This window comes from Sarcophilus harrisii, chromosome 1 (genome assembly GCF_902635505.1).
Source record: "Sarcophilus harrisii chromosome 1, mSarHar1.11, whole genome shotgun sequence".
Taxonomy (NCBI): domain Eukaryota; kingdom Metazoa; phylum Chordata; class Mammalia; order Dasyuromorphia; family Dasyuridae; genus Sarcophilus; species Sarcophilus harrisii.
This window is the reverse complement of record NC_045426.1, coordinates 232,460,280-232,487,769: the sequence shown is the minus strand read 5'-3', so window position 1 is coordinate 232,487,769 and position 27,490 is coordinate 232,460,280. Positions and strand designations below refer to the sequence as shown.

The 27,490-nt window shown below is 37.4% G+C and overlaps 1 protein-coding gene across 8 annotated transcripts in view; it reads left to right on the top strand.

The window, feature by feature from the left end:
• Positions 1–27,490, top strand: part of PEMT (phosphatidylethanolamine N-methyltransferase) — a 172,494-nt gene that overhangs the window by 8,750 nt on the left and 136,254 nt on the right. For 5 of the 8 annotated variants that reach the window (XM_023497480.2, XM_031938367.1, XM_012542811.3 and 2 more), the window contains exon 2: positions 12,072–12,179. The exons of 1 other annotated variant lie outside the window; for it this stretch is intronic. In XM_023497480.2, the coding sequence (XP_023353248.1) occupies positions 12,087–12,179 (93 nt within the window). In that variant the 5' untranslated portion in view covers positions 12,072–12,086. Of the gene's footprint in view, positions 1–11,227; positions 11,380–12,071; positions 12,180–27,490 lie in introns of all 8 variants that reach the window. 2 more of the 8 variants (XM_023497477.2, XM_023497476.2) reach the window with 1 other exon arrangement.

The window sequence follows — 27,490 nt, the reverse complement described above, 5'->3', positions numbered from 1 at the left end:
TTGGTTCAAATCTGTTCCCTCATTCATTGAGTGACTATTGGCAAGTCTGATATTTCTTCATCTATAAATTGGGGTTAACCATAGTTGCGATACCTACCTCACAAGGTGGCTTTGTGACTCAAAGGAAATCATGTATTGCTGACTTATTTTTGGTGGGGGGAAGATCAGATTTAATTTTATTACTGTATAGAAAATTCCTCTGCTGGGGCAGTTTGGCATCTCATTTCTAATTTATGGTCTCAGAGCCCCTGCCTGGGCCCCTGAGAGATTAAGTATTTTGTTCGTGATCACACAGCTAGTATGTGTCAGAGACAGGTTTTAAACTCATCTTTTCTGACTCCCAAGACTCATATCCTATTCATTAAAATATGCTGTATTAGTTAAAGTATTGTCCTCATTTGGTAGTTGAGGGAACTGAGGTGCAGAGAAGACTGGGCTGGCAAGTAAGTCAGAACTTGAATCCTGTTCTTGTAACTATAAAGCTAGTCTTTTTATTTATTTATTTGTTTTGGTAATGATAAAAATCAAGTGATTAACAACAAACATATTGACTATAGTGAAGCACAATTATCAGAATCACAGAATGACAGAAATAATTAGGTCACTCCATCTCTTCCCAGCTTCCCCTATTCTTCTTCCTCTTCAAAGTAGGGGGGAAAGTGTCCTTGGAATGAAAGTGACTTTGACTCTTGTCCTCTTCTGTTTGTCCTGATGTAAGGTATGTTTTCAGTGCTACTTATTGATCTGTAGATATTTATCAGGAAAAACATTGCTTTGAAATATTACCAAATTGCTGAATAAACTTAGACATGCTAACAGTCTTCTGCCAATGCAGTCCAAAAAGCAAATCAAGATTACTCTTAACCATGGGTGCATTATTAACTCAGTCCCTCAAGAATCAAGACATAATTTTGGAAGTCTGTAGAGAAGGAAATTTTAAAATTCATTCATCATAAGCATTGTTATTCATACTAATATTCAATAGGATTCAATTATATTTTGTCTAAATTGTGTTTTTAGATTGGCTCAGAGCCAACTTGTTTAGTTTTTGATTTTTCTTCATGATGATGGAGGTAAGGGATGCAAAAATCCCAACCCCCCCAAATATATTAGGGTTCCAGGCCAGTGGCTTGCTTTGTCTCAAAAGAATTTGTAGGGCTTAGACCATTTCCAACTCAAAAGGCAAAGAGTTTATTATTATACTATTAACTATGGCAAAGACCAGACTGAGTTCTCTAGTGGAACTTGGCCATTGTGATGCTTAGTAGTTAGGAATACAAGTAGGTTCTTTTAATGGGAGAAAAATTACCTTGGCCTTCTGATTGGATACTATAATTATGGGGTCATAATAATTTTGTCAATATGAGGAACTCAGAAATTCAACTGGGCCCTACTGTAATAAATAACTACTGTAAAAAAAAAATAAATAAACCCCCCTCTTTTAAGAATAACAAAAGGCCCACTTAAGGATGGATAATCCTGTCTTCTCCTCCCTGCTTGCCTCAGGGAGTAGCTAATTCTAGTTATCTTTTGTTAATTCCCCTTCCTAGGATTTACCCTGCTACCAAAGATCCTGGACCCCATCTCTGGCGTGGAGGACATCCTACCAGGGAATCCCTGAAAACCCACCCATGCACAGCCACCCCATAGCCTGATATTATTTCCTTCTGGACAATCCCAAAATATTGTGCTTGGGCTGAACTGGGAGGAAGATTTAGTACCCAAGAAATGGAGTAGGTTATTCTGTCTCTCCTGATAAATGACAGCCTCACAGATGAAAACTTCCTCCCCTTGTGAGACTACAAGTCCCTGTTCTCAGACAAGGCTTTATTTTTCCCTTATCTAGGTCTTGTCCTCTGCTGATCAGCCTTCCCAAAGGGTGTTGGAAAAAAATCCTGAATTATGGGTTGGCAGGAGACCCAAGTTCTACCCCTCACCTGTCACTGACTAGGTATATGATTTTAGGCATCTAGCTTCCTTTCCCTAATACTCTTTCCTTTTCCTTTGCCAGTTTCACAGTATGAACTAGAGGTGTCAAATTCCTGGCCCAGCTCCTAAGTGTCTCTTCCTCCCTCGTCCCCCAACCAGATTAAAATGTAATTGGGAATTGTTTTAACAAAATAAACACCATTGAGATAATGCTGATTTGCTGTTTTCCTAAGCCCCCCAAGAATTCATTTCCTGGGAATTTAACATTACTTTTGGACTAGATAGTCTTTCTGGATTCTCCAGTAGTAATATTCTCTAAATTCTAAGATGGAGACCAATTCTTTTGAGATAGGAGAGGAGAAAAGGGAGAATGTGATCTAGTGAGAGGGCATTAAGAACAGGGTGACTACTGATTTAGAGGGAAAAAAATTTCCTACACAGATGCCCCAAATGCATGAAATACTGCCAGTATTAATTCATTCCTCTGAATCTGAGTTTAGGTGAAGAATGTTGAGAAGCCCCTTCTGGATCTAATTCTTACCCATAGAGTTTCCAATCTTTGCCTTAAACGACGTCTCCTTCTTGCTCCACTAAAATACAAACCTGCCTTAGGAATGCCTTCAGTTTTTAAAAAAACAATTTTTATTGTCATTTCCCAGTGATTGTCTTCAGACCTCATTTTCTAACTTGTCTGCTTAGAGATCCTGAAGAGGAAACCCCAAAACTGAAAATCCTTAAAGGAGAAAACCTTCTTCGACTCTGCCTCAGTGAGGCGACTTCACCCCAAGCACAGCTTCATCTTTGTTATCTGGGTGAGGGGGCTCAGTCCCGAAACCCGTTGAATTCAATTCAAATTCTAACTGGCTGAAACCCAGCGAGGATCCTACCTGGGACTCCACCCACGAGTCCCCTTCAGCTTGTAGTCAAAGCCCCCTATTATAAAAGAGCCAGACTGGAGCCCTCTCTTTGCAGAGGGTCTAAACATGCCAGCATCATGCCCTGGCACCCCAAGGACTCTGTCCACTGGATGTTTCCAGTGCCCTCTTGATCCTCATTATTTCTTAACTAGACTTTAACCTTACTTCCAATCCCCATAATAAACCTCTTTTATCAATCTAGGTTTTTGGATCTGTAAATTCCTTTACAGAGAACTGCTTGTTCCGCCACTAGACCTCATTTTCATTTGGGTACCTCAAATCTAAACCTTATCAATCTGAAGCTAGTATCCTTGCAGTTCCTATGAAGTCATTGTATTGATTCAAAAGGCTTTCATTGTTCTTTTCTTTACTTTATTGTGGTCTTTTAATACTTAAGTGGAAATGAACATTGTTATGGGAAAGAACTTGGTTCAGTAAGGTTATTGGGTACCTGAAGGGAGGGATGGGAGGTGATGTTCCCCTGCCATGGAGGGGAGGAATGAATATAAAAAGAGTGAGGTGGAGGCAAGAATTAGAGATAGAAGTTTGTGGTCAGGAGATCTGGTTCTTAATTTAGATTGTTGGTTGCTTTGTTAGCTAGGGTAAATCATCCACTCTATCTGATATGCTTACTGTCTGATGCCCTTCTCATTTCCCTAACCACTGCTGTAAACCCTTGGTTCCTGATCTCTCCCATATATAAACCAAACATTTACTGGTAACAAAAAAGAATTTTGCAACCCCCACATTCAGTTATAAAGCCCTATGTGGGATGGAGAACCACAGTTCAAAAAGCTGGGATTTAGGGTATTGTATTTAATGGGAAGAAGAGGATATTGGTTCCTCCCCAGTTCTGTCAGAAGCAGAGAACCAAGTAAAGGGTCTTGAAAGAAGGTGGTGGAGTTCTCTTACACTTCTTTTCTGGGCAGTTTGAAAGCTGGGTTCATTCCCTCAAATATCCAATTCTGGGACAAGGGTGGGGTGGGCAAAAGGTTGGGAAGTTTTGTCTTTGACTTTACGCTTCACAATTGGCAAGGGAGGAAAGGGATCTTCTGATCACTATGTTTGTGTTGGTATGTTGGGATGAGCAAGCTTCTTCCCAGGAGTTTTTGATTTATAAAAAAATTTATTAAAAAAAATTGACCCTGAGGGTCAAGCTTAATCCAATGGATTGAAATGTTATTTTCAAGCAAGATAATATTTAGGAGTTCTTAAATTTTTCTGTATCATATGACAGTATGATGAACCCTGTGGATCCTCTTCTCAGAAAAGTGCATAAAATGCATAAAAAGAAATACAAAAGAAACCAATTATAATGAATTGCAATTACATATTTAAATATTTTTAGTAAATATTTGGATATTATTTTAAAAATTTAGACATTTATATAATTCCTACTCTGTTGCAGGCATTATGTTAGCTAAACACTTTAAAATTAGTATCTTATTTGATCCTCATAACAACCCTGGGGAGTAGGTAGGTATTTTTAATCCTCATTTTACAGATGAGGAAACTGAGGCAAGCAAACAAAGATTGCATGATTTGCCTAGTCACTAAGTTAATAAGTATCTGAAACTTGATTTGAACGAAAATCTTCGGGATTCTAGGCATTGTGGGCCATACACTGTACCATTTAGCTACCTCTGAAGTGGAAGAAAATAATTTGAAAAAGCCAATTCATTTTGATTTCCCTCAAATAACACTCATGTAATCTATTTGTCTTATTTATGCATAAAACTCGCCTAAGGGAAACGGTGAAGTTGCTTGCCACAGAACCAGTGAAATAGGGAAAGTCAATACATAGTAATACTATAATATTCCCTTGTATTTAACTTTGCATCAAAGATTTGGAGTTGGAAAGCAGTTTAGAGATAATTTAGTACACATCCCTGATTATTCAGATGTTTTGAGATTTACTAAGCATTTTGCTCACAACCATTCTCTGAGGTAGGTAGTAAAAAAAAATATTATCCCCCATATACAATTGGGGAAATAGGCTTAGAAAAATCCAGTGATTTGGCTGGCCAGTAAATATTGGAAAAGAGGTTCTAGTTCTCCTGATTCAACTCCAAATTCAGTATTCTTTCTCCACGACTACTTCTCAACAGGAGGCAAATGTGCCACTGGTTTGTACAATTGCCTAGTCAATTCTTGTTCTGGATCTCTGCCCTTGGGATTATTCTGTGATATGTGTATGTGTGATCATGGTCTTGCTCTCCAGCCTTGGATCTCCACTGGACTTCATTCTAACACCTCATTGGCAAAGTCTCGCATGGGGAGGAAGACAATGCCAAAAAGGAAGCTGAAAAGGAATGGGGGAAGAGATGAAAGGACTGGCATAGGGAATGAATTCCAGAATCTGGAATATAGCCTGGAGAAGGATGAAGACATAATTGACCCAGTTATCCTCAAAATGGAGCCTCTTAAGAGGAACCAGCTTATCAGATAATATAGGGGCTGAAGATGGAATGAGCTTCCAGGGTGAACAAGTTTCTGGGCATAGTGGAGAAAGTCCTGTAGATATGGGTCATCAGTGCAGCCTAGAGGGGTTCACTTGTGTTGTAGTAGAAAGGCTATTGAAGGAGTTAGGGGCCCTAAATTTGTTCTCAAAGCTGCTACTAGGCTGCTTTTTAGTGAAGTGTTTTTTGCTCAGGTCATTTAACAGTGTCCTAATCTGCAAAATGGAGATAATTGTGAAGATGTTGTTCATCTCCAGAGAAAGAACTGAAGGAAATATGCATAGTATGGTTTTATATGTATGTGATTGTGTGTGTTAATATATGTCAAATGGTGACTTTTCCAGTGCAGGATAGGATGAAGACAATTCAGAATTTAAAATGTAATAAAAATTAATTAAAATGCCTTCTATTACCTACATTGAAGGGTGATATATGAAAATGCCAGTTTTTGTTCTTGTTTTGTTTTAGGCTTTTCTAGTCATAAACAGCAACAAAAAACTTAAATTGAATTTTAAAAGAGAAGCTAGAGTGCACTAGGACACTGTGGAGTATGAATGACTTTCTGAGGATGGAATTGCCATCTAATTAGGGGGAATGATTTTTCTGAACAAGCTCCTTTCTAGGAGCTCTTCTGTTATATTTCTGTTGGTCTGCATCATCTATGGATAGGATCATTTCTGATGCCCAGTCAGAAGCCAGATTGGGCTTCCTTCCCAGCCTTATTTTCTGGATTCTTTTGTTTCTCCACTGTGTCTTGTGAGTTCTGCCCTGTCTGTGCCCTTTCCTCTGGCTGGATGAGAATTTAATGTTTATTTCATTCTCTTCCTTCTTTCCTCCTTGGCTGGGTTAAGAGCTTCATAGATAGATCCTTGTAGGTTTAGGATAAAGCAGAATAGCTGCCCATAAAAACCCTCCCAAAGACTGTCTGACTCTACTTGAATGAACTGAATCTTGAATTATAGCTAATTCAATTATTTGACATCGTCACCAGAGAATGCAGTATCTTGGTGAATTTAGCACCAATAAATAGAAATTACAACATTGACTAATAGAAATTACAATACAACAAAATATAAGTAATACCACTGTGGACAAAATTAATTTTTTTTAATGATTCAAAGGATTTTTTAAGATCTTTTCAAGTCTACAGAGTTGATGAGGGAAATTATTAGTTTTCATAGTTGTACAGATAAGCCAGTTAATGGGCCAGTTAATAGGAAGTACTGACTAATAAATCTGCTTAATAGACATTTCTTGTTCACATAGACTTCAGTTTAAAAGAGAATTTACTTATAACTCTTAAAAGATTAACAATTTTCACAGAATTGTTTAGTCAGCTGCCTCTTTATGACCCCATTTAGAGTTTTCTTGGCAGAGATACTGAAGTATCTTTTCCATTTCCTTCTCCAACTCATTTTACAGGTGAGGAAACTGAGGCAAACAGGGTTAAGTGATTTGCCTAGGATCACACAGCTAGTATCTAAGATTAAATTTGAATTCAGGTCTTACTGACTCTTAAGTCTGATGGTCTATCCATTGTGCCCCTTCATAGAATTATAATACAGTTAAGTACATTCAACATTCAGACTGTACTTGACATTTAATTTAATTTTTTTGGTGATGATTCAGAGAGTAGGTAAAGATCTTGGGCCTTACAGCCATAATGAACATGTGCTGTCATTGTACAGTTTCTATAGATTTAATTACCATCTCTGTGCTGTACCATCAAATCTACCTTTCCTGCTCTACCCTCTCTGCTGATCTCTAATCTCATGTCTCCAGTTGTGTTTCAGACATCTAGAACTGGATGTTCAGTAGACAACTTCAATCCAGTATTATAATGCCAAAGTTCACTTTAACTGGTCACCCCATTAAAACTGAACTTTGGCATTACAGTATGTCCAAAAGTGAATTCATTATTCTTCCCCCCAAAACCTCCCTACTTCCAAACTTCCTTATTCCTGTTGAGGGCACAGCCATCCCCTTAATCCCCTCCAGGCTCAAAACCTACACTCATCACTATTTTACCCCCTACTTCCCCAATCTCCCTCCAAGGCCTATCAATTTTACCCTGCATCCCACCTTTACAATATTTTTCCACATTTTTTTTTGTTGTTGTGTAGTCGTTTCAGTTGTGTCCCCATCTGGGTTTTCTTGGCAAATATATTAATGTGATTTGTCATTTCCTTCAGCCTATTTTTGCAGATGTGGAAACTGAGGCAAACAGGGTTAAGCGACTTGTTCAGGGTCACATAGCTAGAAGTGTCTGAAGGCAGAATTGAACTTCTGAACGAAGGCTTGCTGTTCTATCTGCTGTGCCACTTAGCTGCTCCTTTAAAACCTTACACCCTTCTTTGTACTGTCTGACTCAGGAACACTGACTTTCCTTGCTCTTTCAGGAACAAGGCCTTACATATCTTGACTCTTGGGCATTTTCGCTGGTTGTGCCCTTGCCTAAAATACTTTCCCTTCTCATGTCTCCCTCCTGGTTTTCCTGACTTCTTTAAAGTTCTAGCTAAAATCCCAACTCCTACAGGTCACCTTTCCCAGATCCTCTTCATTCTAACTTCTTTCCTTTAATTATTTCCAATTTATGTTGCCTGTAACTTGTTGGGTAGTTAGTTTGGGTATTCTCTCCCCCAAAGATTGTGAGCTTCCAGGAGCTGATAATGGCTTTTCTTTGTATTCTCAGGCATTTAGTAACTTCCCTTCATACACATTGGTGGGATGACCTTTGGGATAGTGCCTAGGAATCTCAGCAACTTCTATCCTTTAGGGCATTCTTGCCATCCCAACATCTGCTGGCAGTTGTAACATGTAGTGTGACTTTTTGGCGTGACAATCCATAAAAATAAGGGCAGATCTCAAATTACAATATTTAGGCTGCTATTAAAAACTAAGCTTCAACACAGAAATCTGAAGAGACGAGATCCTCTAGCTAAGTGCCATTTGTTAGGGGTTGGCAGATGCCCAATTCTGGAATCCCAGAAGGTGCCATTTGAAAAAGACTGACCCTGACCTAATGGCTGAATAAAGTCTAGTAGCTGAGACTCAGTCCTCTTCTGCTTTCCATGATCCATGAGCCAAGATTGCTTTTATTAGAGATAAAAGGGTCTAGATCAATCTAAACCAAACTCTTCAAGGAATTCAAGACTCAGAGTGGTGAAGAGGCTTGTTCAGGAATACACATTGGCAGATGGGGAATAAAACCCCAAAATCTCTCTCCAACCAACTTTTCCTTATTTTCCTTCTTCCATGTAATATCAGTAGCTACCCATCTCCCATATGTGAGTCATCATTTGTTTGGAGAATATAAAGTAAATTTATAACACAGTCCATCATTTTGCACTTTCTCCACACTGATAGAGTTGACTTTTAGATGTTTAATTCCACAGTTGTTGTTTTTTTAAACTTCTTCCTCTTGAGTAATGATAATTGAAAGTTTAGAAATTCCAGCCATGCCCTGATTTTTAGGCTTGTTCCAAATCTTCGTTTCTTCTGAGATTTTACTCTTGTGGAATCACTTGAAGCCCTGTTTCCTTTTTTGTACCTCTGAACCTTCCCAAGATATCTTGGGGTTTACTGGATAGATTTCTTTCTTAAAGACCAGGCTTTAAACCCAAATCAGTCTGATTCTAATTGGCCACCTGTAAGTCATTTGGTCTTTGTTTGGGTCATTTCTGCTTCCCCTTCCAAGATTCATTCATTCCTTTTCTTATTTATTTAAATTTTAAATTTTCTTTTGGACTAGGTGCTTTAAAAGCTACCCAACCTTAATCACTGAATGGGTGCAGCCTCAGTCAAACTGAGACCTATAGAAGATCTTAGTTTAAAAAGGTCAAGATCTCTTATTTCATCCTAGGCCATCTCCAGTCATCTTGATCTATATCTGGTCACTGTACCCTGATAGCTCTGGAGGGGAAGATAAGGCAAGTTATCTTGGGCAGGCTTCCCTCACTTAAATCCAATTCACTTGCAAGTCCTGGTGTCACCTCCCTGATGTCAAGGAAAACAACCCTTTGAAAGGACCATGGAGCCCAGGGGGGGTAAAAAAAGGCATTTCTGGCATCTTAGTGATCATTCATTTCTTCCATATGGCTTTCCTAGAGTGTGGTGACCTGAGAAAGATTAGGAAAATATTGAAAGGTAAAGTTCTATAACTTGTATGCTTGCAGTTTAATGTTTGCAAAATAGATATGTTTAAGGGACTCCAGTAGTACCAGGCTGAGCTGCCTTGTCCTTAGAAAGCACACTTTATTCCTTCCTTTTATTACTCAAATCCACAAACATATACTAAGTGTCTCTTGCTTACTGAGGGACAAAAAGAGTTTAGCATTCATTCACCCTCTTTTTTAAAAACAAATGTTATTTTTATTAATAATCTTAATTTTTACGGCACTTTTCATTTCCCTCTCCCCTACTTTGTGAGCATCCTTTGTAAACACAGGTTAAAATAGAAAGAGGGGGAAAAAAAGCAATTCAACAAAATCAACACATTAGCCAGGTCTGACTGTATACAATTAATATTCCATATCTATAGTTCCTCATTTCTTTAAAGAAGCAGAGAGATGCCATTAGTTAGCTCTTCTCTAGGTTGGTCATCATAATTATAGTGTTCAGTTTTTTTTTTTTTTGGTCTGTTTTCATTGTTGTAGTTATTGTCAACAATATTTTCTCATTCCATTCACTAAATTTATATTGTACGCTTTGTACATGGTGCCAAAGACAAAATGTTAATTCTCAATTTTGCATTTTAGGCACAAGTTTGCCAGAAATAACTTCATTCAATTGAACATTAATACCTAAGCTATTTCTGGCTTGGGAGAGAGATTTACAAACTAATATAGTTTCTCCATGCCTTATGATGTATTTCTCTGCTCCTAGACAGTTTTAGGTAACATGTACAGTAATCATGAAGAAGAATATCACAATATGTAAAAAATGCAGTTGTTAGTTAACATTCTAGTCTAGTTGAATAATTAAGTCACAATCCCATTTCTTTGCCCCTCCCCACCCCAATCTAGGAGACTTGCTGATAATCTCTCCTGAATAATAGAAGGAACTTTCATTTGAAAGGAATATAGGACACTTCCCTTAGGATATTTTTGGAGGTTAAGTGAAACTAAGGAAGAGGTATTTTCCTTCAAATTTCAGTTCCCGTTCTTAATCTATTTCTTTGTGAAAGGGCTTTTTGTTCTCATTTACCCTACCTTTTAGAAAGGGTGTCTGGAAAGAGCTTTTTTTTTCCTTTGAAGGCTAGAGAAATGCCATTTCTTAATATTTCTAGAGACTGTAAAAAAGGAGGTTTTGTTTTGTTTAGATTTGAGTCTCCTTTCTTGATCATTTGAGAAATGGATTGAGCATTTAGTTTCCACAATTGTGAAAATTAAATTGAAGAAATGAAACTTAATTTCGAAAATTGAAACTCACAAGGATGTTAAAGAATAATCAAGAATGGGGGGTTATCTTCCTCCAAGAATGTAAGCTACTTAGGGGCAGGGACTGGGTTTTGCAATCTGGGGTGGTAACCTGAGATTTGGAAAGAATATTTTATTCTACTCCCTCAACGGTTATCTTCCTCTTTCTAGAATGTAAGCTCCTTAGGGGCAGGGATTGGCTATGTAATGAGGGGTGGAGATTCAGGTCACAACTTCTGTAATATCCAATTAATGGAGGATTAGGGGAGGGACTTGTGCTTCACGATAAATAGAAAATAAAATACTATCCTAGACACAGGTTTTTGAAAGAGTGTACATCTTTCCTCGATTCATCAGTGAGTCAGTGGAATTCTTGGTAAGATATTTTGTTTCTTATAGTTGGGTTGCAGGTACAGAGAAGGCTCACAGATCTGATTCATTCCTGATTTGCATGGAAATGTTGATTTGTTCTTTTTCTGACCTGAGTTGGTTTCCCTCTCTTTAGGTAACCTGGTGGCCTCCTTGATCCCACAGGTTTACTATATTGGTGCTGGATTTTTAATGTGGTTATTGAATCTGCTCAGTTCTATTACAACTCAGAACTACTGACCTGAAGCAGGCTATCAGCCTCAGCCTCCCTGGTAGCAGGAATTACAGGTGTGAGCCATCACTCTTGGTTAAGGAGCTTGTTAATATGATTATACCTTGGGTATCCTTAGTTGTAGAAGTGAAGACATTATCCGTGCTCAGAAAGAGATTATAAACTTGTAGACAGCTAAGTGGTGCAGTAGATAGAGCATAGGGCCCAGGGTCTGAAACAAACTTAGTTCAAATCTAGGTTTAAAGACTTAATCTCTCTGTGCCTCGATTTCCTTAGCTGTAAAAAGGGGATGATAATAGCGCCTCTAATCTAGTGTTGTCATGAAGATCAAATGAGATAACTGGAAAGTGTTTTTTACAATCCCCACCACCTAGTAAGTACTATATGAATGTTAGCTATTATTGTTGCTATTGTTATTATTATATGACAAAACTAGAGTAATTCAGGAAAGCCTTATTGGAAAAGTAACAGTTGAGCAGATCCCTGAAGAATTAGTAAAAAGGGCAGAAGGGAGAGGTTATTTCAGGGCAGGTCAGTGACATAAGTAAAGACCCAGGTAAGATTGAACATGGCAGGTGTTGGGGAGATGTTGAGGAAATTGATTTGGTTGGATTAGAATAGTTTAGGTGAGGATACTTTTGAGTATGATGGGCTGGAGACAACTCTTTACATAGCTTGGGGTCCTGAGATTTGAGTTTATTTCCTTATGAGAGAGGCTGCCCCACTAATGCAGCTGTGTTCCTTCCAGGCAGAACTTTCCGTTATGACCCGGCTTTTTGGCTACGTTGATGTCACAGATTTCAGCTTTCTGGCTGCTGTCCTCTGCATCATTTTCAATCCCCTTTTCTGGAACGTGGTAAGCTTGTCTGGTATGACGCATGTTCATACTACATGGTTCTATACACCATACTGTCCCACTGTCAGATAAACCATGTGATGTAATATTTCCAAGGACATATTTTCTTTTTGGACAGGTTCCCAGGAGACAGGCAGACAGTGTTTGCTTTTATCTTGTTCTTTGGCCATCAAGTTTTGATTCCTTATTAATTGGCTTCTATTCTTTCTTGCCGTGGAGCAAGTACTAATAACTCCACATATTGGGTCCTACAAAAAATTGTTTTCAACTTTGGGCTGTAGGGCGAGAGTAAGCTATGGGAGGTAAGGTTAGAGAGCTGAGTGAAGGTCAGGCTGTTGTTGTGAGCCTTGGTTAGGCTCCCTGCTAAGATAATCATGAAAAAGTCAAAGGTTAGATTAAGCAAACAAGTAAATTTGAATGAATGAATGTATAAAAATGCCTGAGATCCCTATACTTAAGTTAGAAATCTGGTTCTTAGGGCATTATTTTGCACCAAATAGACATTTGATGGATATCACCTAAATCAGAAATCTTTTATGAGAGATTGCAACTATTTAGTATTCCTGCAGCTCTCACTTTGGGCCAAAAACTTCTTGGTGCTTCATACCTGCCTCTGCTTCAGTCTTGAAGATCACCCGGTTCCCTCCTCATCTGGGGCTAAGTGCATCCTTGATGTTGTAGTTCCCTGAAGGGGCTAGTGGTGAAGCAGAATTTCCTGTAGCCTACTGGAGGGCTTTTTTTTAACCTCCTTCCCCTGGCCTTTTCATCTCTGATTCTCTTCCCTCCTGGATTTGTTATTGCTCTCTTGCCTTCCTTTTAAAGACTAAACAAAGCTAATCATATAATACAAGCATTAACTTCCAGGGCACCAGAGTGCCAAGTAGTCATTTTGTGAATTTCATCTTTGAAATGAAGTTTCAACTCAGTGATATATCCTGGATAAGAAAAGTTTCATATATTTTCTTTTTCTTTTTTTTTTTTTTTTCGTTAAAGCTTTTATTTTCAAAAATTGCGCAGATAATTTTCAACATTTCACCCTTGCAAACCTTGTGTTCTAAATTTTTCTGTCCCTCTGTCCCCCCCCCATCCCTCCCCTCCCCCAAATGGCAAGTAATCCAGTATATGTTGCAATTCTTCTATACATATTTTCCACATTTATCATGCTGCACAAGAAAAATCGGATCAAAAAGGAAAAAAATGAGAAAACAATGCAAGCAAACAACAAAATGAAAACGCTATGTTATGAACCATACTCAGTTCCCACAGTCCTTTCTCTGGGTGTAAGATGGCTCTCTTTATCACAAGATTATTGAAACTGCCCTGAATCATCTCACTGACTCTTCAGTCACATCCATCAGAATTGATCATTGTATAATATTTTTGTCTTATATAATGATGTCCTGGTTCTGCTCATTTCATTCAGCATCAGTTCATGTAAGTCTTTCCAGGTCTCTCTGAACTCATCCTCCTGATTGTTTCTTACAAAACAATAATATTCATATGCCATAACTTATTCAGCCATTCTTTAGTTGATGGGCATCCACTCAGTTTCCACTTTCTTGCCACTACAAAGAGGGCTGCCACAAACATTCTTGCACATACAGGTCCCTTTCCCTTCTTTAAGATATAAGCCCAGTAGCAACACTGCTGGGTCAAAGGGTATGCACAATTTAATAACTTTTTGAGCATAGTTCCAATTGAAGAGTGGTTTGAATTCTTAGAAATTTGAGTCAATTCTCTATCTGAACCCTTGAATGTAAATTTTTTTTTTTCTGTTTATTGCTTCTCTTCTAATATTATCTGCATTGGTTTTCTTTGTACAAAAACTTTTTTAACTTAATATCAATCCATTTTGCATTCCATAATGTACTCTAGTTCTTTGGCCACAAATTCCTTCCTTCTGCATAGATCTGAGAGGTAGACTATCCTTTGTCCTTTTAATTTGCTTATAGTATCATTCTTTATGTTTAAATCAGAATATATACATTTTCAAAGAATTAACCTTGTCAAGGGAATTTCGTGTTACAGAGGAAATGTAAATTCTCAGTGATTATTTTTTACGCTTTGTATGTTGGGATTTCATCAATGATGGAACAAAGTCCTCACTCTGAGGACATACTGCCCCCTCTCCCAATCTTCATTAACTCCTCGTGAAAGATCATAGATGTGGAAGAGCTTTGAAGTAGATAAAATAATATGTAGATGATATCATTATTTTTATACGAATTTCCTTTACAGGGAAGAAGTGATGAGGTTCAATAGGAAGAGCAAATGCTGATTGGGTCCTTGTGTTGAAGTGAAGCCATTCTAGTCAGTTCTTGCATTGTTAGAAGCCCCCTACCATCTCTGAAGCTCCTTTTCTCAAATTTCGTAGATACTAGAGTTAGGGTTTTGAAAATTGAGTCCTCTATAACCCCACAGATCCTAAATTGCAGCAGCACAAGTAACAGGTCCTATGCTGCTGTAATATATTATTTATTTGGCAATTGTTTTTTTTCCCCTGCTATGTTGGACTCATCCCTCAAGAACTCTTGGCTCTTTTCTAAAGGGTGTCTAATTTAGGTGTTCTTGCTGCTGCCGGTGGTGATATTGGTAGTGATGGTGAAACAGGGAGAATTACAGAATTTAGAGCTGGAATGGTACTTTAAGAATCTTCTAGTTAATCTTTTTTCCTTTGAATGTAAATATTAGCAAATGTGAGTTTTCTCTTAAACAATAAAGAAATGTGAAACCGTGATCTCTATAACATATCCTTTAAAAAACTAGTATATCATTTTGGTAATACCAGTATTATCCTATCTGTTAATATTGGTATTAATTTCTTTTGGTTCATTATGACTATCCCTTTAAATTTCCCCTATAAATCATCCATTGTTGTTCATTTGTTTCAGTTCTGTCTGACTCTTTGATCCCATTTGGAGTTTCTTGGTAAAGATATTGCAGTGGTTTGCCATTTCCTTCTTCAGCTCATTTTATAGATGAGGAAACTGAGGCAAACAGGATAAACAGCTTACCCAGAGTGAACTAGTGAGTGTCTGAGGTTGGATTTGAACTGCTCCAGGCTCAGTTCTTTATCTACTGTACTAGCTACCTGCCCAGGCAAGCAATCTTCACAACCCTCAAAGTTCTTGTTAACAGATAGGTAAGCAAAACAAATCCACACACATTGGTCGAATATTTTTTTTAAAAAATTCTATACTTCTAGTCTGTCACTTCTGTTGTCAGTTGGCCACTTCATTGATTAGATTTCTTAAGTACTTTAAAGTTGTTTTTCTTTAGAATGGTATTGTTATTTTATAAATTTGTTCTCCTGATTCTGTTTATTTCACACTGCATTTAGTTCATACAAATTCTCCAGGTTTCTATGAATACATCCCTTTTGTTATTATGTTGCAATAACATTCCAATCCATTCTTAGACTATACTTTGTTCAGCTATTACCCTACTTGTGGACCCCTACTTTGTTTCCAACTCTGCTACAAAATGATGCTTTGGATATTTTTATAATGTGGCTTCCTTCCCTTTCTCTAATTCTTTGCATTATGGGCCTAAATGTTGATCTAGTTTTCTGGCCTAAATTGGCTTCCAGAATGCCTGGATGATTTCACATGTCCCTCAACAGTTCCTGGCATCCCACAGCCCCTTAACAAATGCCATTTTCTCTTTTGTCATCTTTGTCAATCATAGACATGAGGTGGAATCTTAAATTTATTTAAATTTGTCATTTTTTCAGTTAGATGCCATTGAAGTTGTCATTTTTATCTCCTTGTGTCCTTTTAGCTCTCATCTGCTCAAGATCTCTTCTCCTGTCCATAGTTGGGCAAAGTAGTTCTTTCCTTTGGCATTTTATTTATCTTCTCAGTAGTATTTGTTTTTTCCAATTACATGTAAAGATAGTTTTCAACATTCATTTTTTGTTTGTTTTCTTGCTGAGGCATTTGGGATTAAATAACTTGCCCAGGGTCACATAGCTAGGAAGTGTTAAGTGGCTAAGGTCAGATTTGAATTCAGACCCTTCAGATTAGGCTGGTGCTCTATCCTCTGTGCCACCTACCTGCCCCTCAAACATTCATTTTTGTAAGAATGTGAATTCTAATTTTTTTCCTCCTTTTTTCCCTTAACTACCATGGTTATGTTCTGAAAGAAAAATCAGAATTAAAGGAGAAAAAAAATATAAGAAAAGAAACAAAAAAAGGGTGAAAATAGTATGCTTCTGTCAGTTTATGATGTGATCTTTTAACTAGGTCATGTATTTATTTGGAACTTATTGTGTTATATGATGATGTGTTGATCAAAGCCTAATTTGTGCTGATTGCTTTCCAATTTTCTCCACTAGTTTATTTTTTTTTCCTGTAAAATAAATCTTTATCCTAGTATTTGGAGTCCTTAGATATATTGATGACTGTATTATTCAATTGCTTATGGATGTGTATATATAATATTTCATCTGTTTACACCGTTTACACCCTTTCATTATTTTCCTTCAGATTTTACCTTTTTGTTCAGGTGAATTTGGTTAATTTCTACATTCTAGAAAATGACTCATTGGCAGTTTGGTATGCCATTGAATCTGGATTTAATTTATTATTGGAAGCTAGCTCTGTCCCTGTAGTGGGCTGAGACCAAGTGTGATGGTTTCATCTTTAGGTCTATGGAGGAAAAGCCAATCCTCTCAAAACTAGAGCCTTCCATCACCCTTTGATTTACATCCAAGCATGCCTTGAGGATTACTCCAGAAAACATAAAAATAATGGTGAAAAATTAAGTCAAATTAAGATCCTCTGTCCTGTATGTCTACAGGTTCACTCATCTCAAGGTAACTATAGTAAAAATTAACACAGAGATCCCTTTTCCCATGGCTTTAGGAAGAGACAGCACATACAGAAATAAGTGAATAGAATAGCTTTAATATGGATTCTTGGGATCCTTATTCTAATTCCCATTTCTGAAGATTGAACACGGCTCCAAAAAGTTGGAATTTTTTCTTTTTTATTGATTTCAGAGTCCCTATTCTGATAATCCTAGTATTAGTCATTAGTGAATAGTGTATCATTTGTATCATTTACCTAGTTAACATCAATTAGATTTTTGAAAGGGATATTTACTGAGAAGGTATAGCAAAAACAAATATTTTTTCTACAACCACAGGGGCATACTTTCTATTCTCCTTATTTCTTTTACCCTCTTTAATATCTTAGTTCTTGGGGAAAGTAAACTCAGATTTACAAGGCCTGCAAAGAAAATTCACCTACTTTGGAATTTGGCATAGGGATGAGACTACTTCCTTACAGCAGAATAAGGGACAGGATTTCAGCCCTGCAGGTACTTGTGGGCATCAGGGATGCTCCACCAGGCTTGGCCATGGACAGTAAGGTCATCTGTTCATGGCTTCATATTGATCTGAGTGGGAAGAGTAGCCATCTGGGACTGTAAGAGTCTAATGGTGTCATGCTAGCTCTGGGTAAGGGGTGGCACTGAAGGTTCCTCCCATTACAGAGACCCATAATATCTTGTGATCACTGGATACCAGGAAAGGAAAGGGGGACTTGCTCCTGAGTTAACATGGTTCTTCATGCAACTAATGTTGGAGTTGTTTGTGTCTGTTTTTTCTCCTCTATTAAACTGAGCTCAATTAAGTCAGATGCTTTCTATCTCCACTAATCTGCAGTATACAGCTTTTTATATAGTAGGCACTTGGGAGCTATTTGTTGAATGAATAGATGAATGAATGAATTGTGGAAGGCCTTGAATGCTAGGCTAGGGAATTTGAACTTGATACCATGAGTAATTAATAACATTGTTTCAGTGACTTCCTGCCAACCTAAGCAATCTAAGAAGAATATAAGAGTCCACATGAAAGACTGAATTAAGGGAATATTAATTTCTTGGCCGTGCTGCTGGGGCAGGAGATACACTTGAATGACAGTCATTCGAGCAATGTGTATGTAAGAGAGCACATCCTCTGAGACCTGGCTCCTGCCATGCCCGGTGTATACAAAATATGATGTGACTAAGAGACCCTCATTGCCTTTGCACTGTGAATCATGTCTTCCCAAAGAACAGCCAGTGCTCTGTATGCTATCTGCCTGCTATCTGCCTTCCATCTGCTATGCTCAAGGGGAAGGAGAGCTTGTCTGGCAGTCAGGAATTCTAGGTTCTAGTCCTGGTTCTGACAGTAATTAGCTGTCTATCACTTGGGGCACTTCACTACTGTTTTGGACTTCAGGTTCCTCAACTATACATTTCATAGGTTTTAGGTTAAGTTTGAGATTCCTAACCTTTAAGATATCAAATTTTGTGAAACCTCTTGTGATGGTAATTGGCAAATTAAATACTTTGATGGAAGAAGTATATAGTGATGAAATAACAATGTATGGTATGCATATGAATTAGCAATCCTTATCCTTTCCTAAAACCTGACTTCTCAGAATTAGAAATCTATTTTGGGAAGCTGTGAATACAGAGTGAGACTTGGGGATCTGACAGATCTGCCTTTAAATTCCATTCCTGACATAATAGCTTTGTACTTTGAGGAAGTAGCTTAATCTCTCTGGTCCCAATCTGCTAGTATATAAAATGAGGTGATTGGACTATATAGATGGCTTCTAAATTTCCTTCCACCTTGAAATCTGATTCTCTAAATGGAAGCCTCCTCCAAATGCTCCAATCCATTGATCTTAGATTTTTTTTTTTTTGTACTGGAAGATGATCTGTGACTTGCAAGTGATTTGAATTTAAGTGAAGTAGAGCTGTCATCAACCTCAACTCTCTCCTCCAGAGTTGTCAGAGTCCAGGTGGCAAGACAGATCAGAATGACTGGCAGTAGTTCCCAGGGATCTTGGATAACAATATAGGTAGCCTCAACTCACAAGTGGTACTTATGTTAATTGATAAATACAGACAAAATTCACTTTAGGGAACAGATGTGTCTGTGAGAAGTCATTTGAAATCTCTCCCCATTAGAACTACCCCTTCAGGATTAAGATCAATACAGTGGGAAGAACAGATTCTGGAGTTAAAAGAACTGGATTAATATACTTTTGATGTGACCTCAATTTTTTTCTTTTGTAAAATGGGATGGGTAGACTATATTGTCTCTGAAGTTCCTTTTAGTTCCATAGCAATGAGCCTATGACCATCTAATGTTTCTCAATCGATGAATATGATGGATTGTGGTCAGGTTGGAATGGGATGTGGCATATGGCATATGGGATATAGAATTGGGATTATCAGTGTGGTTGGTATTAGTGGAAAGAGCAGAGAAATGACTTGGGTCATTTGGGCTCCAGGTCAGAGTAGTAGACTGTAAACAGGAGCCTCCCTTTCCCTCTGCTCCCAGAGAACATTAATTCCAAATGTACCAGAGAGAGCTGGGCTCATTAAGTAGTTATCTTAACAACAATTGGAGTAATGAATGTATTTATTACTCTTGTATTTGACAACTCAGTCTCTATCTAGAGTTGCTAAATGACTATCTCCAATTTAAAATTTCCCATTTGCCTGCTTCCAGGACAGTTTCAGCTCAAGAATTCCTGTTTCAGGCAGTTTTTGTCACTTTTGAAATAATCCTACATAAAATCCTTTCCTGGCTAAGCAGGAAATATATTTGACATCCAGAGACTAAAGGAAATAAAGCTTAATGAAACTTGTTTATTTCTAATCTTCTATTCACATGTGATTGCTCTGTCCAAAATGGGGTAGTAAGGCTTGACAAGATATATGAAGGATGCTTAATAATTATAAATAGACTGTAGTGGTCAGTGGTTACATTCCTGCAAGAAATGTTGTAAAGACAGCATTGAAGATGTTGAGGTTCAGAAGAGGGGACCCCAAAAGTTCCAGACCACTTTGTGAGGTGTCTTGAAAGAATTTTCAGGCTTGAACTCATGTCAAGGGGCAAAGTTTATTAAAAGCAATGTGACTGAATTCTAAGAATCCAGTTAAGAGACTTTTTTTTTTATTTAATAGCCTTTTATTTACAGGATATATACATAGGTAACTTTACAGCATTAACAATTGCCAAACCTCTTGTTCCAATTTTTCACCTCTTACCCCCCCACCCCCTCCCCTAAATGTCAGGATGACCAGTAGATGTTAAAATATATTAAAATATAACTTAGATACACAATAAGTATACATGACCAAAACATTATTTTGCTGTACAAAAAGAATCAGACTCTGAATTATTGTACAATTAGCTTGTGAAGGAAATCAAAAATGCAGGTGTGCATAACTATAGGGATTGGGAATTCAATGTAATGGTTTTTAGTCATCTCCCAGAGTTCTTTTTCTGGGTATAGCTAGTTCAGTTCATTACTGATCCATTAGAAATGATTTGGTTGATCTCATTGCTGAGGATGGCCTGATCCATCAGAACTGGTCATCATCTAGTATTGTTGTAGAAGTATATAATGATCTCCTGGTAAGTCTCTCCAGGCCTTTCTGAAATCATCCTGTTGGTCATTTCTTACAGAACAGTAATATTCCATAATTTTCATATACCCCAATTTATTCAGCCATTCTCCAACTGATGGACATCCATTCAGTTTCCAGTTTCTAGCCACTACAAAAAGGGCTGCCACAAACATTCGTGCACATACAGGTCCCTTTCCCTTCTTTATAATCTCTTTGGGATATAATCCCAGTAGTAACACTGCTGGATCAAAGGGTATGCACAGTTTGATAACTTTTTGAGCATAGATCCAAACTACTCTCCAAAATGGTTGGATTCGTTCACAACTCCACCAACAATGAATCAATGTCCCAGTTTTCCCACATCCCCTCCAACAATCATCATTATTTTTTCCTGTCATCTTAGCCAATCTGACAGGTGTGTAGTGGTATCTTAGAGTTGTCTTAATTTGCATTTCTCTGATTAATAATGACTTGGAGCATCTTTTCATATGACTAGAAATAGTTTCAATTTCTTCATCTGAGAATTGTCTGTTCATATCCTTTGACCATTTTTCAAGGATACACTTATACAGCTTTCAACCATAGATATGTTAATTTTATGACCCCTGGTAAGGCTGGGAAGTAATTTCTATGTGAATTAAGGGTAGTTTTCAGATAGATTGTATGTTCAAAGTTTCCTGAGGCAGATTCCAAAGCCAGAAGACAGAGGTCTCATCAGAACAGAATCCCAATGTCAGGGGACCCCAAAATCACATTACATCAAAGACATGTATAACTGGAAAGGGAAATGGGCTGTACTTGTGAGACTTGAATGTTGTATAGATCTTTTACAGAGGATTTAGGAGAGAAAAGAGAGAAAGAAAGAAGGAGGGAATAGTGGGAAAGGGGGAAGGAAGCAGGGAGGGAGAGAATTCTTATTTGGGTATGAATTGCTGCTGCAATACCTTATTATACCTCTGTGATTCTTGGATATTATTGGTCCATTTAAGTCCAGGAAAAATGAGTGACTGAAATAATCTCATGAAAGAGGTAGGATTTGAATTTTACATAGAAAGGGTTTAAGTGGGGATGGCATTCTGGAGGAAGGGAAGGTGAATACTATCGGTATGGGTTGTAGAGGAAGGTCAATACAGGATGCTGAGGATTTAACTTAGTGGGATATTTATGGGAAATAATTGGAAATAAAATTGGTTAGAATAGGAAATAGGGAGCCACTATAGGTTCTTGAGGCAGGATTGGGGTGGAGAGGTAAGGAGGATGTTGACAGATAAGCTGTGTGCAAGATTGATTATAGGAGAAACACTGAAGGGAAGGAAGCCAAGTAGTATGCTGTTTTAATAATCCAGGTGTGAAATGATGAGCCTTGGACAAGGTAATGACAATAGAATGGAGAGAAAAAGCAAATATGGGAGGCATTTTGAAGGGATGCATGTCAGAGGCACCTGTGAAGTTGAAAAGCTGTATCATAAAGGGCAGCCCATCCCTAGGGGGTGGTTTCTTCTTGGTCTGGACAGTTTAAAACCAGATTCCCAATTAAGCTTTTCTGTGACAGCTCTTTTCATGAAAAAATCAAAAGAATCTTGTTGAAAAACCTGGTTCAGAGGAAGATGGAAAAACATGATCAAAGATTTTCACCTGGGGAAATGAGAATCTTAGGTTTCTAAAATTTGAGGGAACTTTAGAGCCTAGAAGGAGATTTGGAATATGTTTGACTCTGATTCTGATTTTGCTAGATGACCTAAGTTCTTTTTTTAATAAAGCTTTTTATTTTCAAAACATGCATGAAAATAACTATGGACATGTATACATATATTGTATTTAACATAGACTTTAACATGTATTGGTCTACCTGCCATTTGGGGGAGGAGGTGGGAGGAAGGAGGGAAAAATTGGAACAAAAGGTTTTGCAGGTGTTAATGCTGAAAAACTACTATGCATATATTTTGTAAATAAAAAGCTATAATAATAAAAACAACTACATATGGATGGATAATTTTTCAACATTGACTCTTGCATACCTTGTGTTCCAAATTTTCCCCTTCTCCCCACTCCTTCCCTAGATGGTAAGGGATTCAATACATGTTAGACATGTTAAAATATATGTTAAATTCAATATATGTAAACATTTTTATCCACTTATCTTGCTGCATAAAAAAGTCAGATCAAAAAGGAAAGAAAATGAGTAAGAAAGCAAAGTGCAAGCAAACAACAAAATGATTTAAAATGCTATGTTGTGATTCATACTCAGTTCCCACAGTCCTCTCTTTGGGTGTAGATGGCTCTCTTCATCACAAGTTCATTGAAACTGGCCTGAATCATCTCATTGTCATTGTTGGAAAGAGCCACGCCCATCAGAGTTGATCTTCTTGCTGTGTACAGTGTTCTCCTGGTTCTGCTCATTTCATGTAAGTCTCTCCAGGCCTTTCTGAAATAAACAATAATATTCCATAACATTCATGTATTAATAATTCAGCCATTCTCCAACTGATGAGCATGTATTCGATTTCCAGTTTCTTGCCACTACAAAAAGGGCTGCCCCAACATTTTATTCAAATAGTTTTCAACATTCATTCTTGCAAAATCTTGTGTTACAATTTTTCTCCCTTTTCCCCACCCCTGAATGGCAAATAACCCAATACATATTAAATAGGTACAATTTTTTGGTACATATTTGCACACTTCTCTTGTTGCACAAGAAAAATCAGATCAAAAAGAAAAAGACACAAGAAATCCCTTTCTGAATACAGATGACTCTCTACATCAAGTCTATTGGAATTGCCCTGAATCACCTCATTATTGAAAAGAACCAAGTCCATTACAGTTGATCATCACATAAATCTTGCTGCTATGTGCAATGTTCTTTTGGTTCTACTCACTTCACTCAGCATCAGTTCATAGAAGTCTCTCCAGGTCTCTCTGAAATCATCCTGCTGATCGTTTCTTATGGTAAATAATTTTTATAAAGAGTGATACCTAGATGACAGTGGATAGAGTGCTGGGGCTAGAGTCAGGAAGATGTGAGTTCAAATTCATTGACACATTTATATATATAATATGAGGAAAGGGGGGTGGTAGGGTGTCCCCCAGCCCTTATACCATATTTAAGGTATGATTGCATCAAGTGGGGGACATAGCTGAAACAATGGAGCAGGAAACGCAACCATCGTTTCAAAAAAAATATTCAGACAGATCTAAATCTTCATTGCTATAACTAATTTTCTTCAGCAATCTTAGGTCATTAGTTATCACAATTTAGAAGAAACTGATACTAATCCAGCTTGACTTTTTAATCTTCATGTAAATTCTGATTCAGATCCAACCTTCTTTCCACAGGAAGGGATTATCTTCTCTTCTATTATGAATAATCTTTGGCATGTGATGATGATTCTTCCTTGAATAGGGTGCATGGTCTGATTTTTTTATTCTTCCAAATATATGTAAATATTGTTTTCAACATTCGTTTTTTAAAGGTTTGTGTTCCAAATTTTTCTCCTTCCCTTCTTTAACTCCCCTCCTTAAGACGGCAAGCAAACTGATAGAAGTTAAATACATGCGATCCTTTTAATCCTATTTCCATATTTGTCATGTGTAAGAAAATTCAGACCAAAAGGGGGGAAAAATCATGAGAAAAAAATAAACACTATGCTTTGATCCACAATCAATCTCCATACTTCTCTCTCTGAATGTGATTAACATTTTCCATCCAGTCTATTGACTTGAATCACTGCATTGAGAAGAGCCAAGTCCATCACAGTTGATCATCACATAATATTCTTGTTACTGTACAATGTTCTTTTGATTCTACTCATTTCATTCAGCATCATTTCATGTTCAGGTTTTTCTGACAACAGTCTGCTCATCTATTACATTCTTATATCACAACTTATTCATTCATTCCCCAACTGATGAACATCTACTCAATTCCCAGTTCCTTACCATGATTTAAAAAAGGACTGCTACAAACATTTTTGCACATGTGGATCCTTTTCACTTTTTTATGATCTCTGAGATACAGACCCAGTAATGACACTGCTGAATCAAAGGGTATACAGTTTTATAGCCCTTTGGACATAGTTCCAAATTGTTCAGAATGGTTGGATCATTTCACTATTACATCAACAATGTATTAGTGGTCCAGTTTTCCTACATTCCCCTCTTAGATTTATCATTATCTTTTCCTGTTGTCTTGGCCAATCTGAGAGAGATGAGTTGATACCTCAGAATTGTCTTAATTTGCATTTCTCTAATAGTGATTTAGAACATTCTTTCATATGACTAGAAATGGTTTTACTTTCTTCATCTGGAAATTGTTCATGTCCTTTGACCATCAATTGAGTGAACACTGCCCATAAAAAAATTTTCCCAGCTTTCTGCTTCTATGGTCTGATTTTTTTTAATTTTTATTAAAGTTTTTTAAATTTCAAAACAAGTGTGTATAATTTTTCAACATTAATCCTTGCAAAACCTTGTGTTCCAATTTTCTCCCCCTTCCATCCCCTCCCCTAGATGGCAAGTAATCCAATGTTTAACATGGTGAAAATAATCTTAACATGCATACATATTTATACAGTTGCTGCACAAGAAAAATCAAATCAAACTGGAAAAGGAGAAAAAATAAAATACAAACAACAAAAAGAGTGAAAGTACTATGTTGTGATCTACACTCAATTCCCACAGTCCTCTCAAGGTGTAGATGGCTCTCTTCATCATAAGTATGGTCTGATCTCTTAAAGAGATCTTGTCAAAGTATAGATGTCCAGTAGTGCTTCAGAGATCATAAAGTTCAGACTTGGCTGCAATTGCCACTCTTAGTACCATCAATGCAGTTCCAGGTCCAGAACTGATTTTCATGAATCTTCTCTCCCCTGAGATTCTTTTTATAATGGTTCACAGTGATTTATCATCGATGCTGCTCACTAGGCTACTCTATTTCTACCCTCATACTTCACAGAAAATGGACTCCTTTTGGGCAACTTGGAAGGAGCCCAGGAAAATTATATCCTATAATGTAAATGTGAAGTTTTTGGCCAGTAGATTTTTCCAGATTTCAGTAGATGAGAGAATTGTGCGAACTAAATTGATTCCATTGTGAGACTTAAGTTTAATTTTTCCATAAATTCCACTTGCTTGTTAATCATGGGAATTGGGTATCACATCCAGAAGAGTCCATCTTCCAGCTTCAGAAACTTGCTCATTCCCCTCTTCAACTACAAAGTCCTACACTTTTCCAATAAAATTAGCCCACACAGTCTTCTGTCCTGGACCTTCTTCTCCCTCTACATTACTTTACTTAATGATCCCATTAGCTCTGATGGATTTGATCAGAATCTCCATGCTAATGATTCTCAGATCTACCTATCTCTCTAGGGACCTCCAGTCTTGCATCTCTAATTGCTTTTCATTCATCATCTAGACTGTATGTCTAGATAGAAGTTAGAGTTCAACTCAACATGTCCAAAACTGAACTTATCTTTGACCCAAAACCTTCTCCCATGTTACTGTTAAGAGGACCACATTTTCCTAGTCCCTCAGGTTCACAACCCAGGATTCATCCTAGGTTTTTCATTGTCTCTCACTCCCTATACCCACTCACCCAAGTATTCAACCTGTTGCCAAGGCCTGTTAATCTCACCTTTGTAACACCTGTTTTCTGATAATATACCATCACCTCATGCCTCAAATACTGCAATAGCTTACTGGTGGGTTTGCCTGCCTCAATCTTTCCACTCCAATCCATCTTCCATTTAATCACTAAAATGATTTTCCTATAGGTGCTAATCTGGTAGTATCACTGGAACACTTCTAAGAACAAATATAAAATACCTTTTTTGATATTCTAACCCCTTTATAATCTAGTGCCTTTCTACCTTTCATTTTTTGATCCAGTGATACTGATCTGGTTGTTTCACTCCATGTCCATCTCTTGGCTTCTAGCATTATCTCTGGTTGTTCTGTGTGCTAGGAAAGCTCTTCTTCCTCATCTCTCCCTGTTGCCTTTCTTGACTTCCTTCCAGTCCCAAGTAAAATTCCATTTCCTACAGGAAGCCTTTTCCAAACCTCTTAATTCTAGAATTTTCTCTTTAATTATTTCCTGTTTATATATGTTTTATATGTACATATTTGCTTCCTTGTTGTCTCCCCCAGGAAATTGTGAGCTCTTTGAAAAGTATGGATTATCTTTTTTTTTTTTTTCTATGTCCAAAACATGATTTTATTTTCTTTTTTATAATACATCATTCTTTGTCATTACTTTTTTTTTTTTTTTCTATTTTGAGTATTCATCCCTATTTTTTTTTTTTTAATAACTTTTTATTGACAGAACCCATGCCAGGGTAGTTTTTTTACAACATTATCCCTTGCACTCACTTCTGTTCCGATTTTTCCCCTCCCTCCCTCCGCCCTCTCCCCAAAGATGGCAAGCAGTCCTATACATGTTAAATAGATTGCAGTGGATCTTGGATATAATATATGTGTGCAGAACCGAACAGTTTTCTTGTTGCTCAAGGAGAATTGGATTTAGAAGGTATAAATAACCTGGGAAGAAGAACAAAAATGCAAGCAGTTTACATTCATTTCTTAGTGTTCTTTCTTTGGGTGTAGCTGCTTCTGTCCATCCTTGATCAATTGAAACTCAGTTGGATCTTGTCTTTGTTGAAGAAATCCACTTCCATCAGAATACATCCTCATACAGTATCGCTGTTGAGGTATATAATGATTTCCTGGTTCTGCTCATTTCACTCAGATCAGTTCATGTAAGTCTCGCCAATCCTCTCTGTATTTGTCCTGTTGGTCATTTCTTGCAGAACAATAATATCCCATAACATTCATGTACCACAATTTACTCAACCATTCTCCAACTGATGGGCATCCATTCATTTTCCAGCTTCTGGCCACTA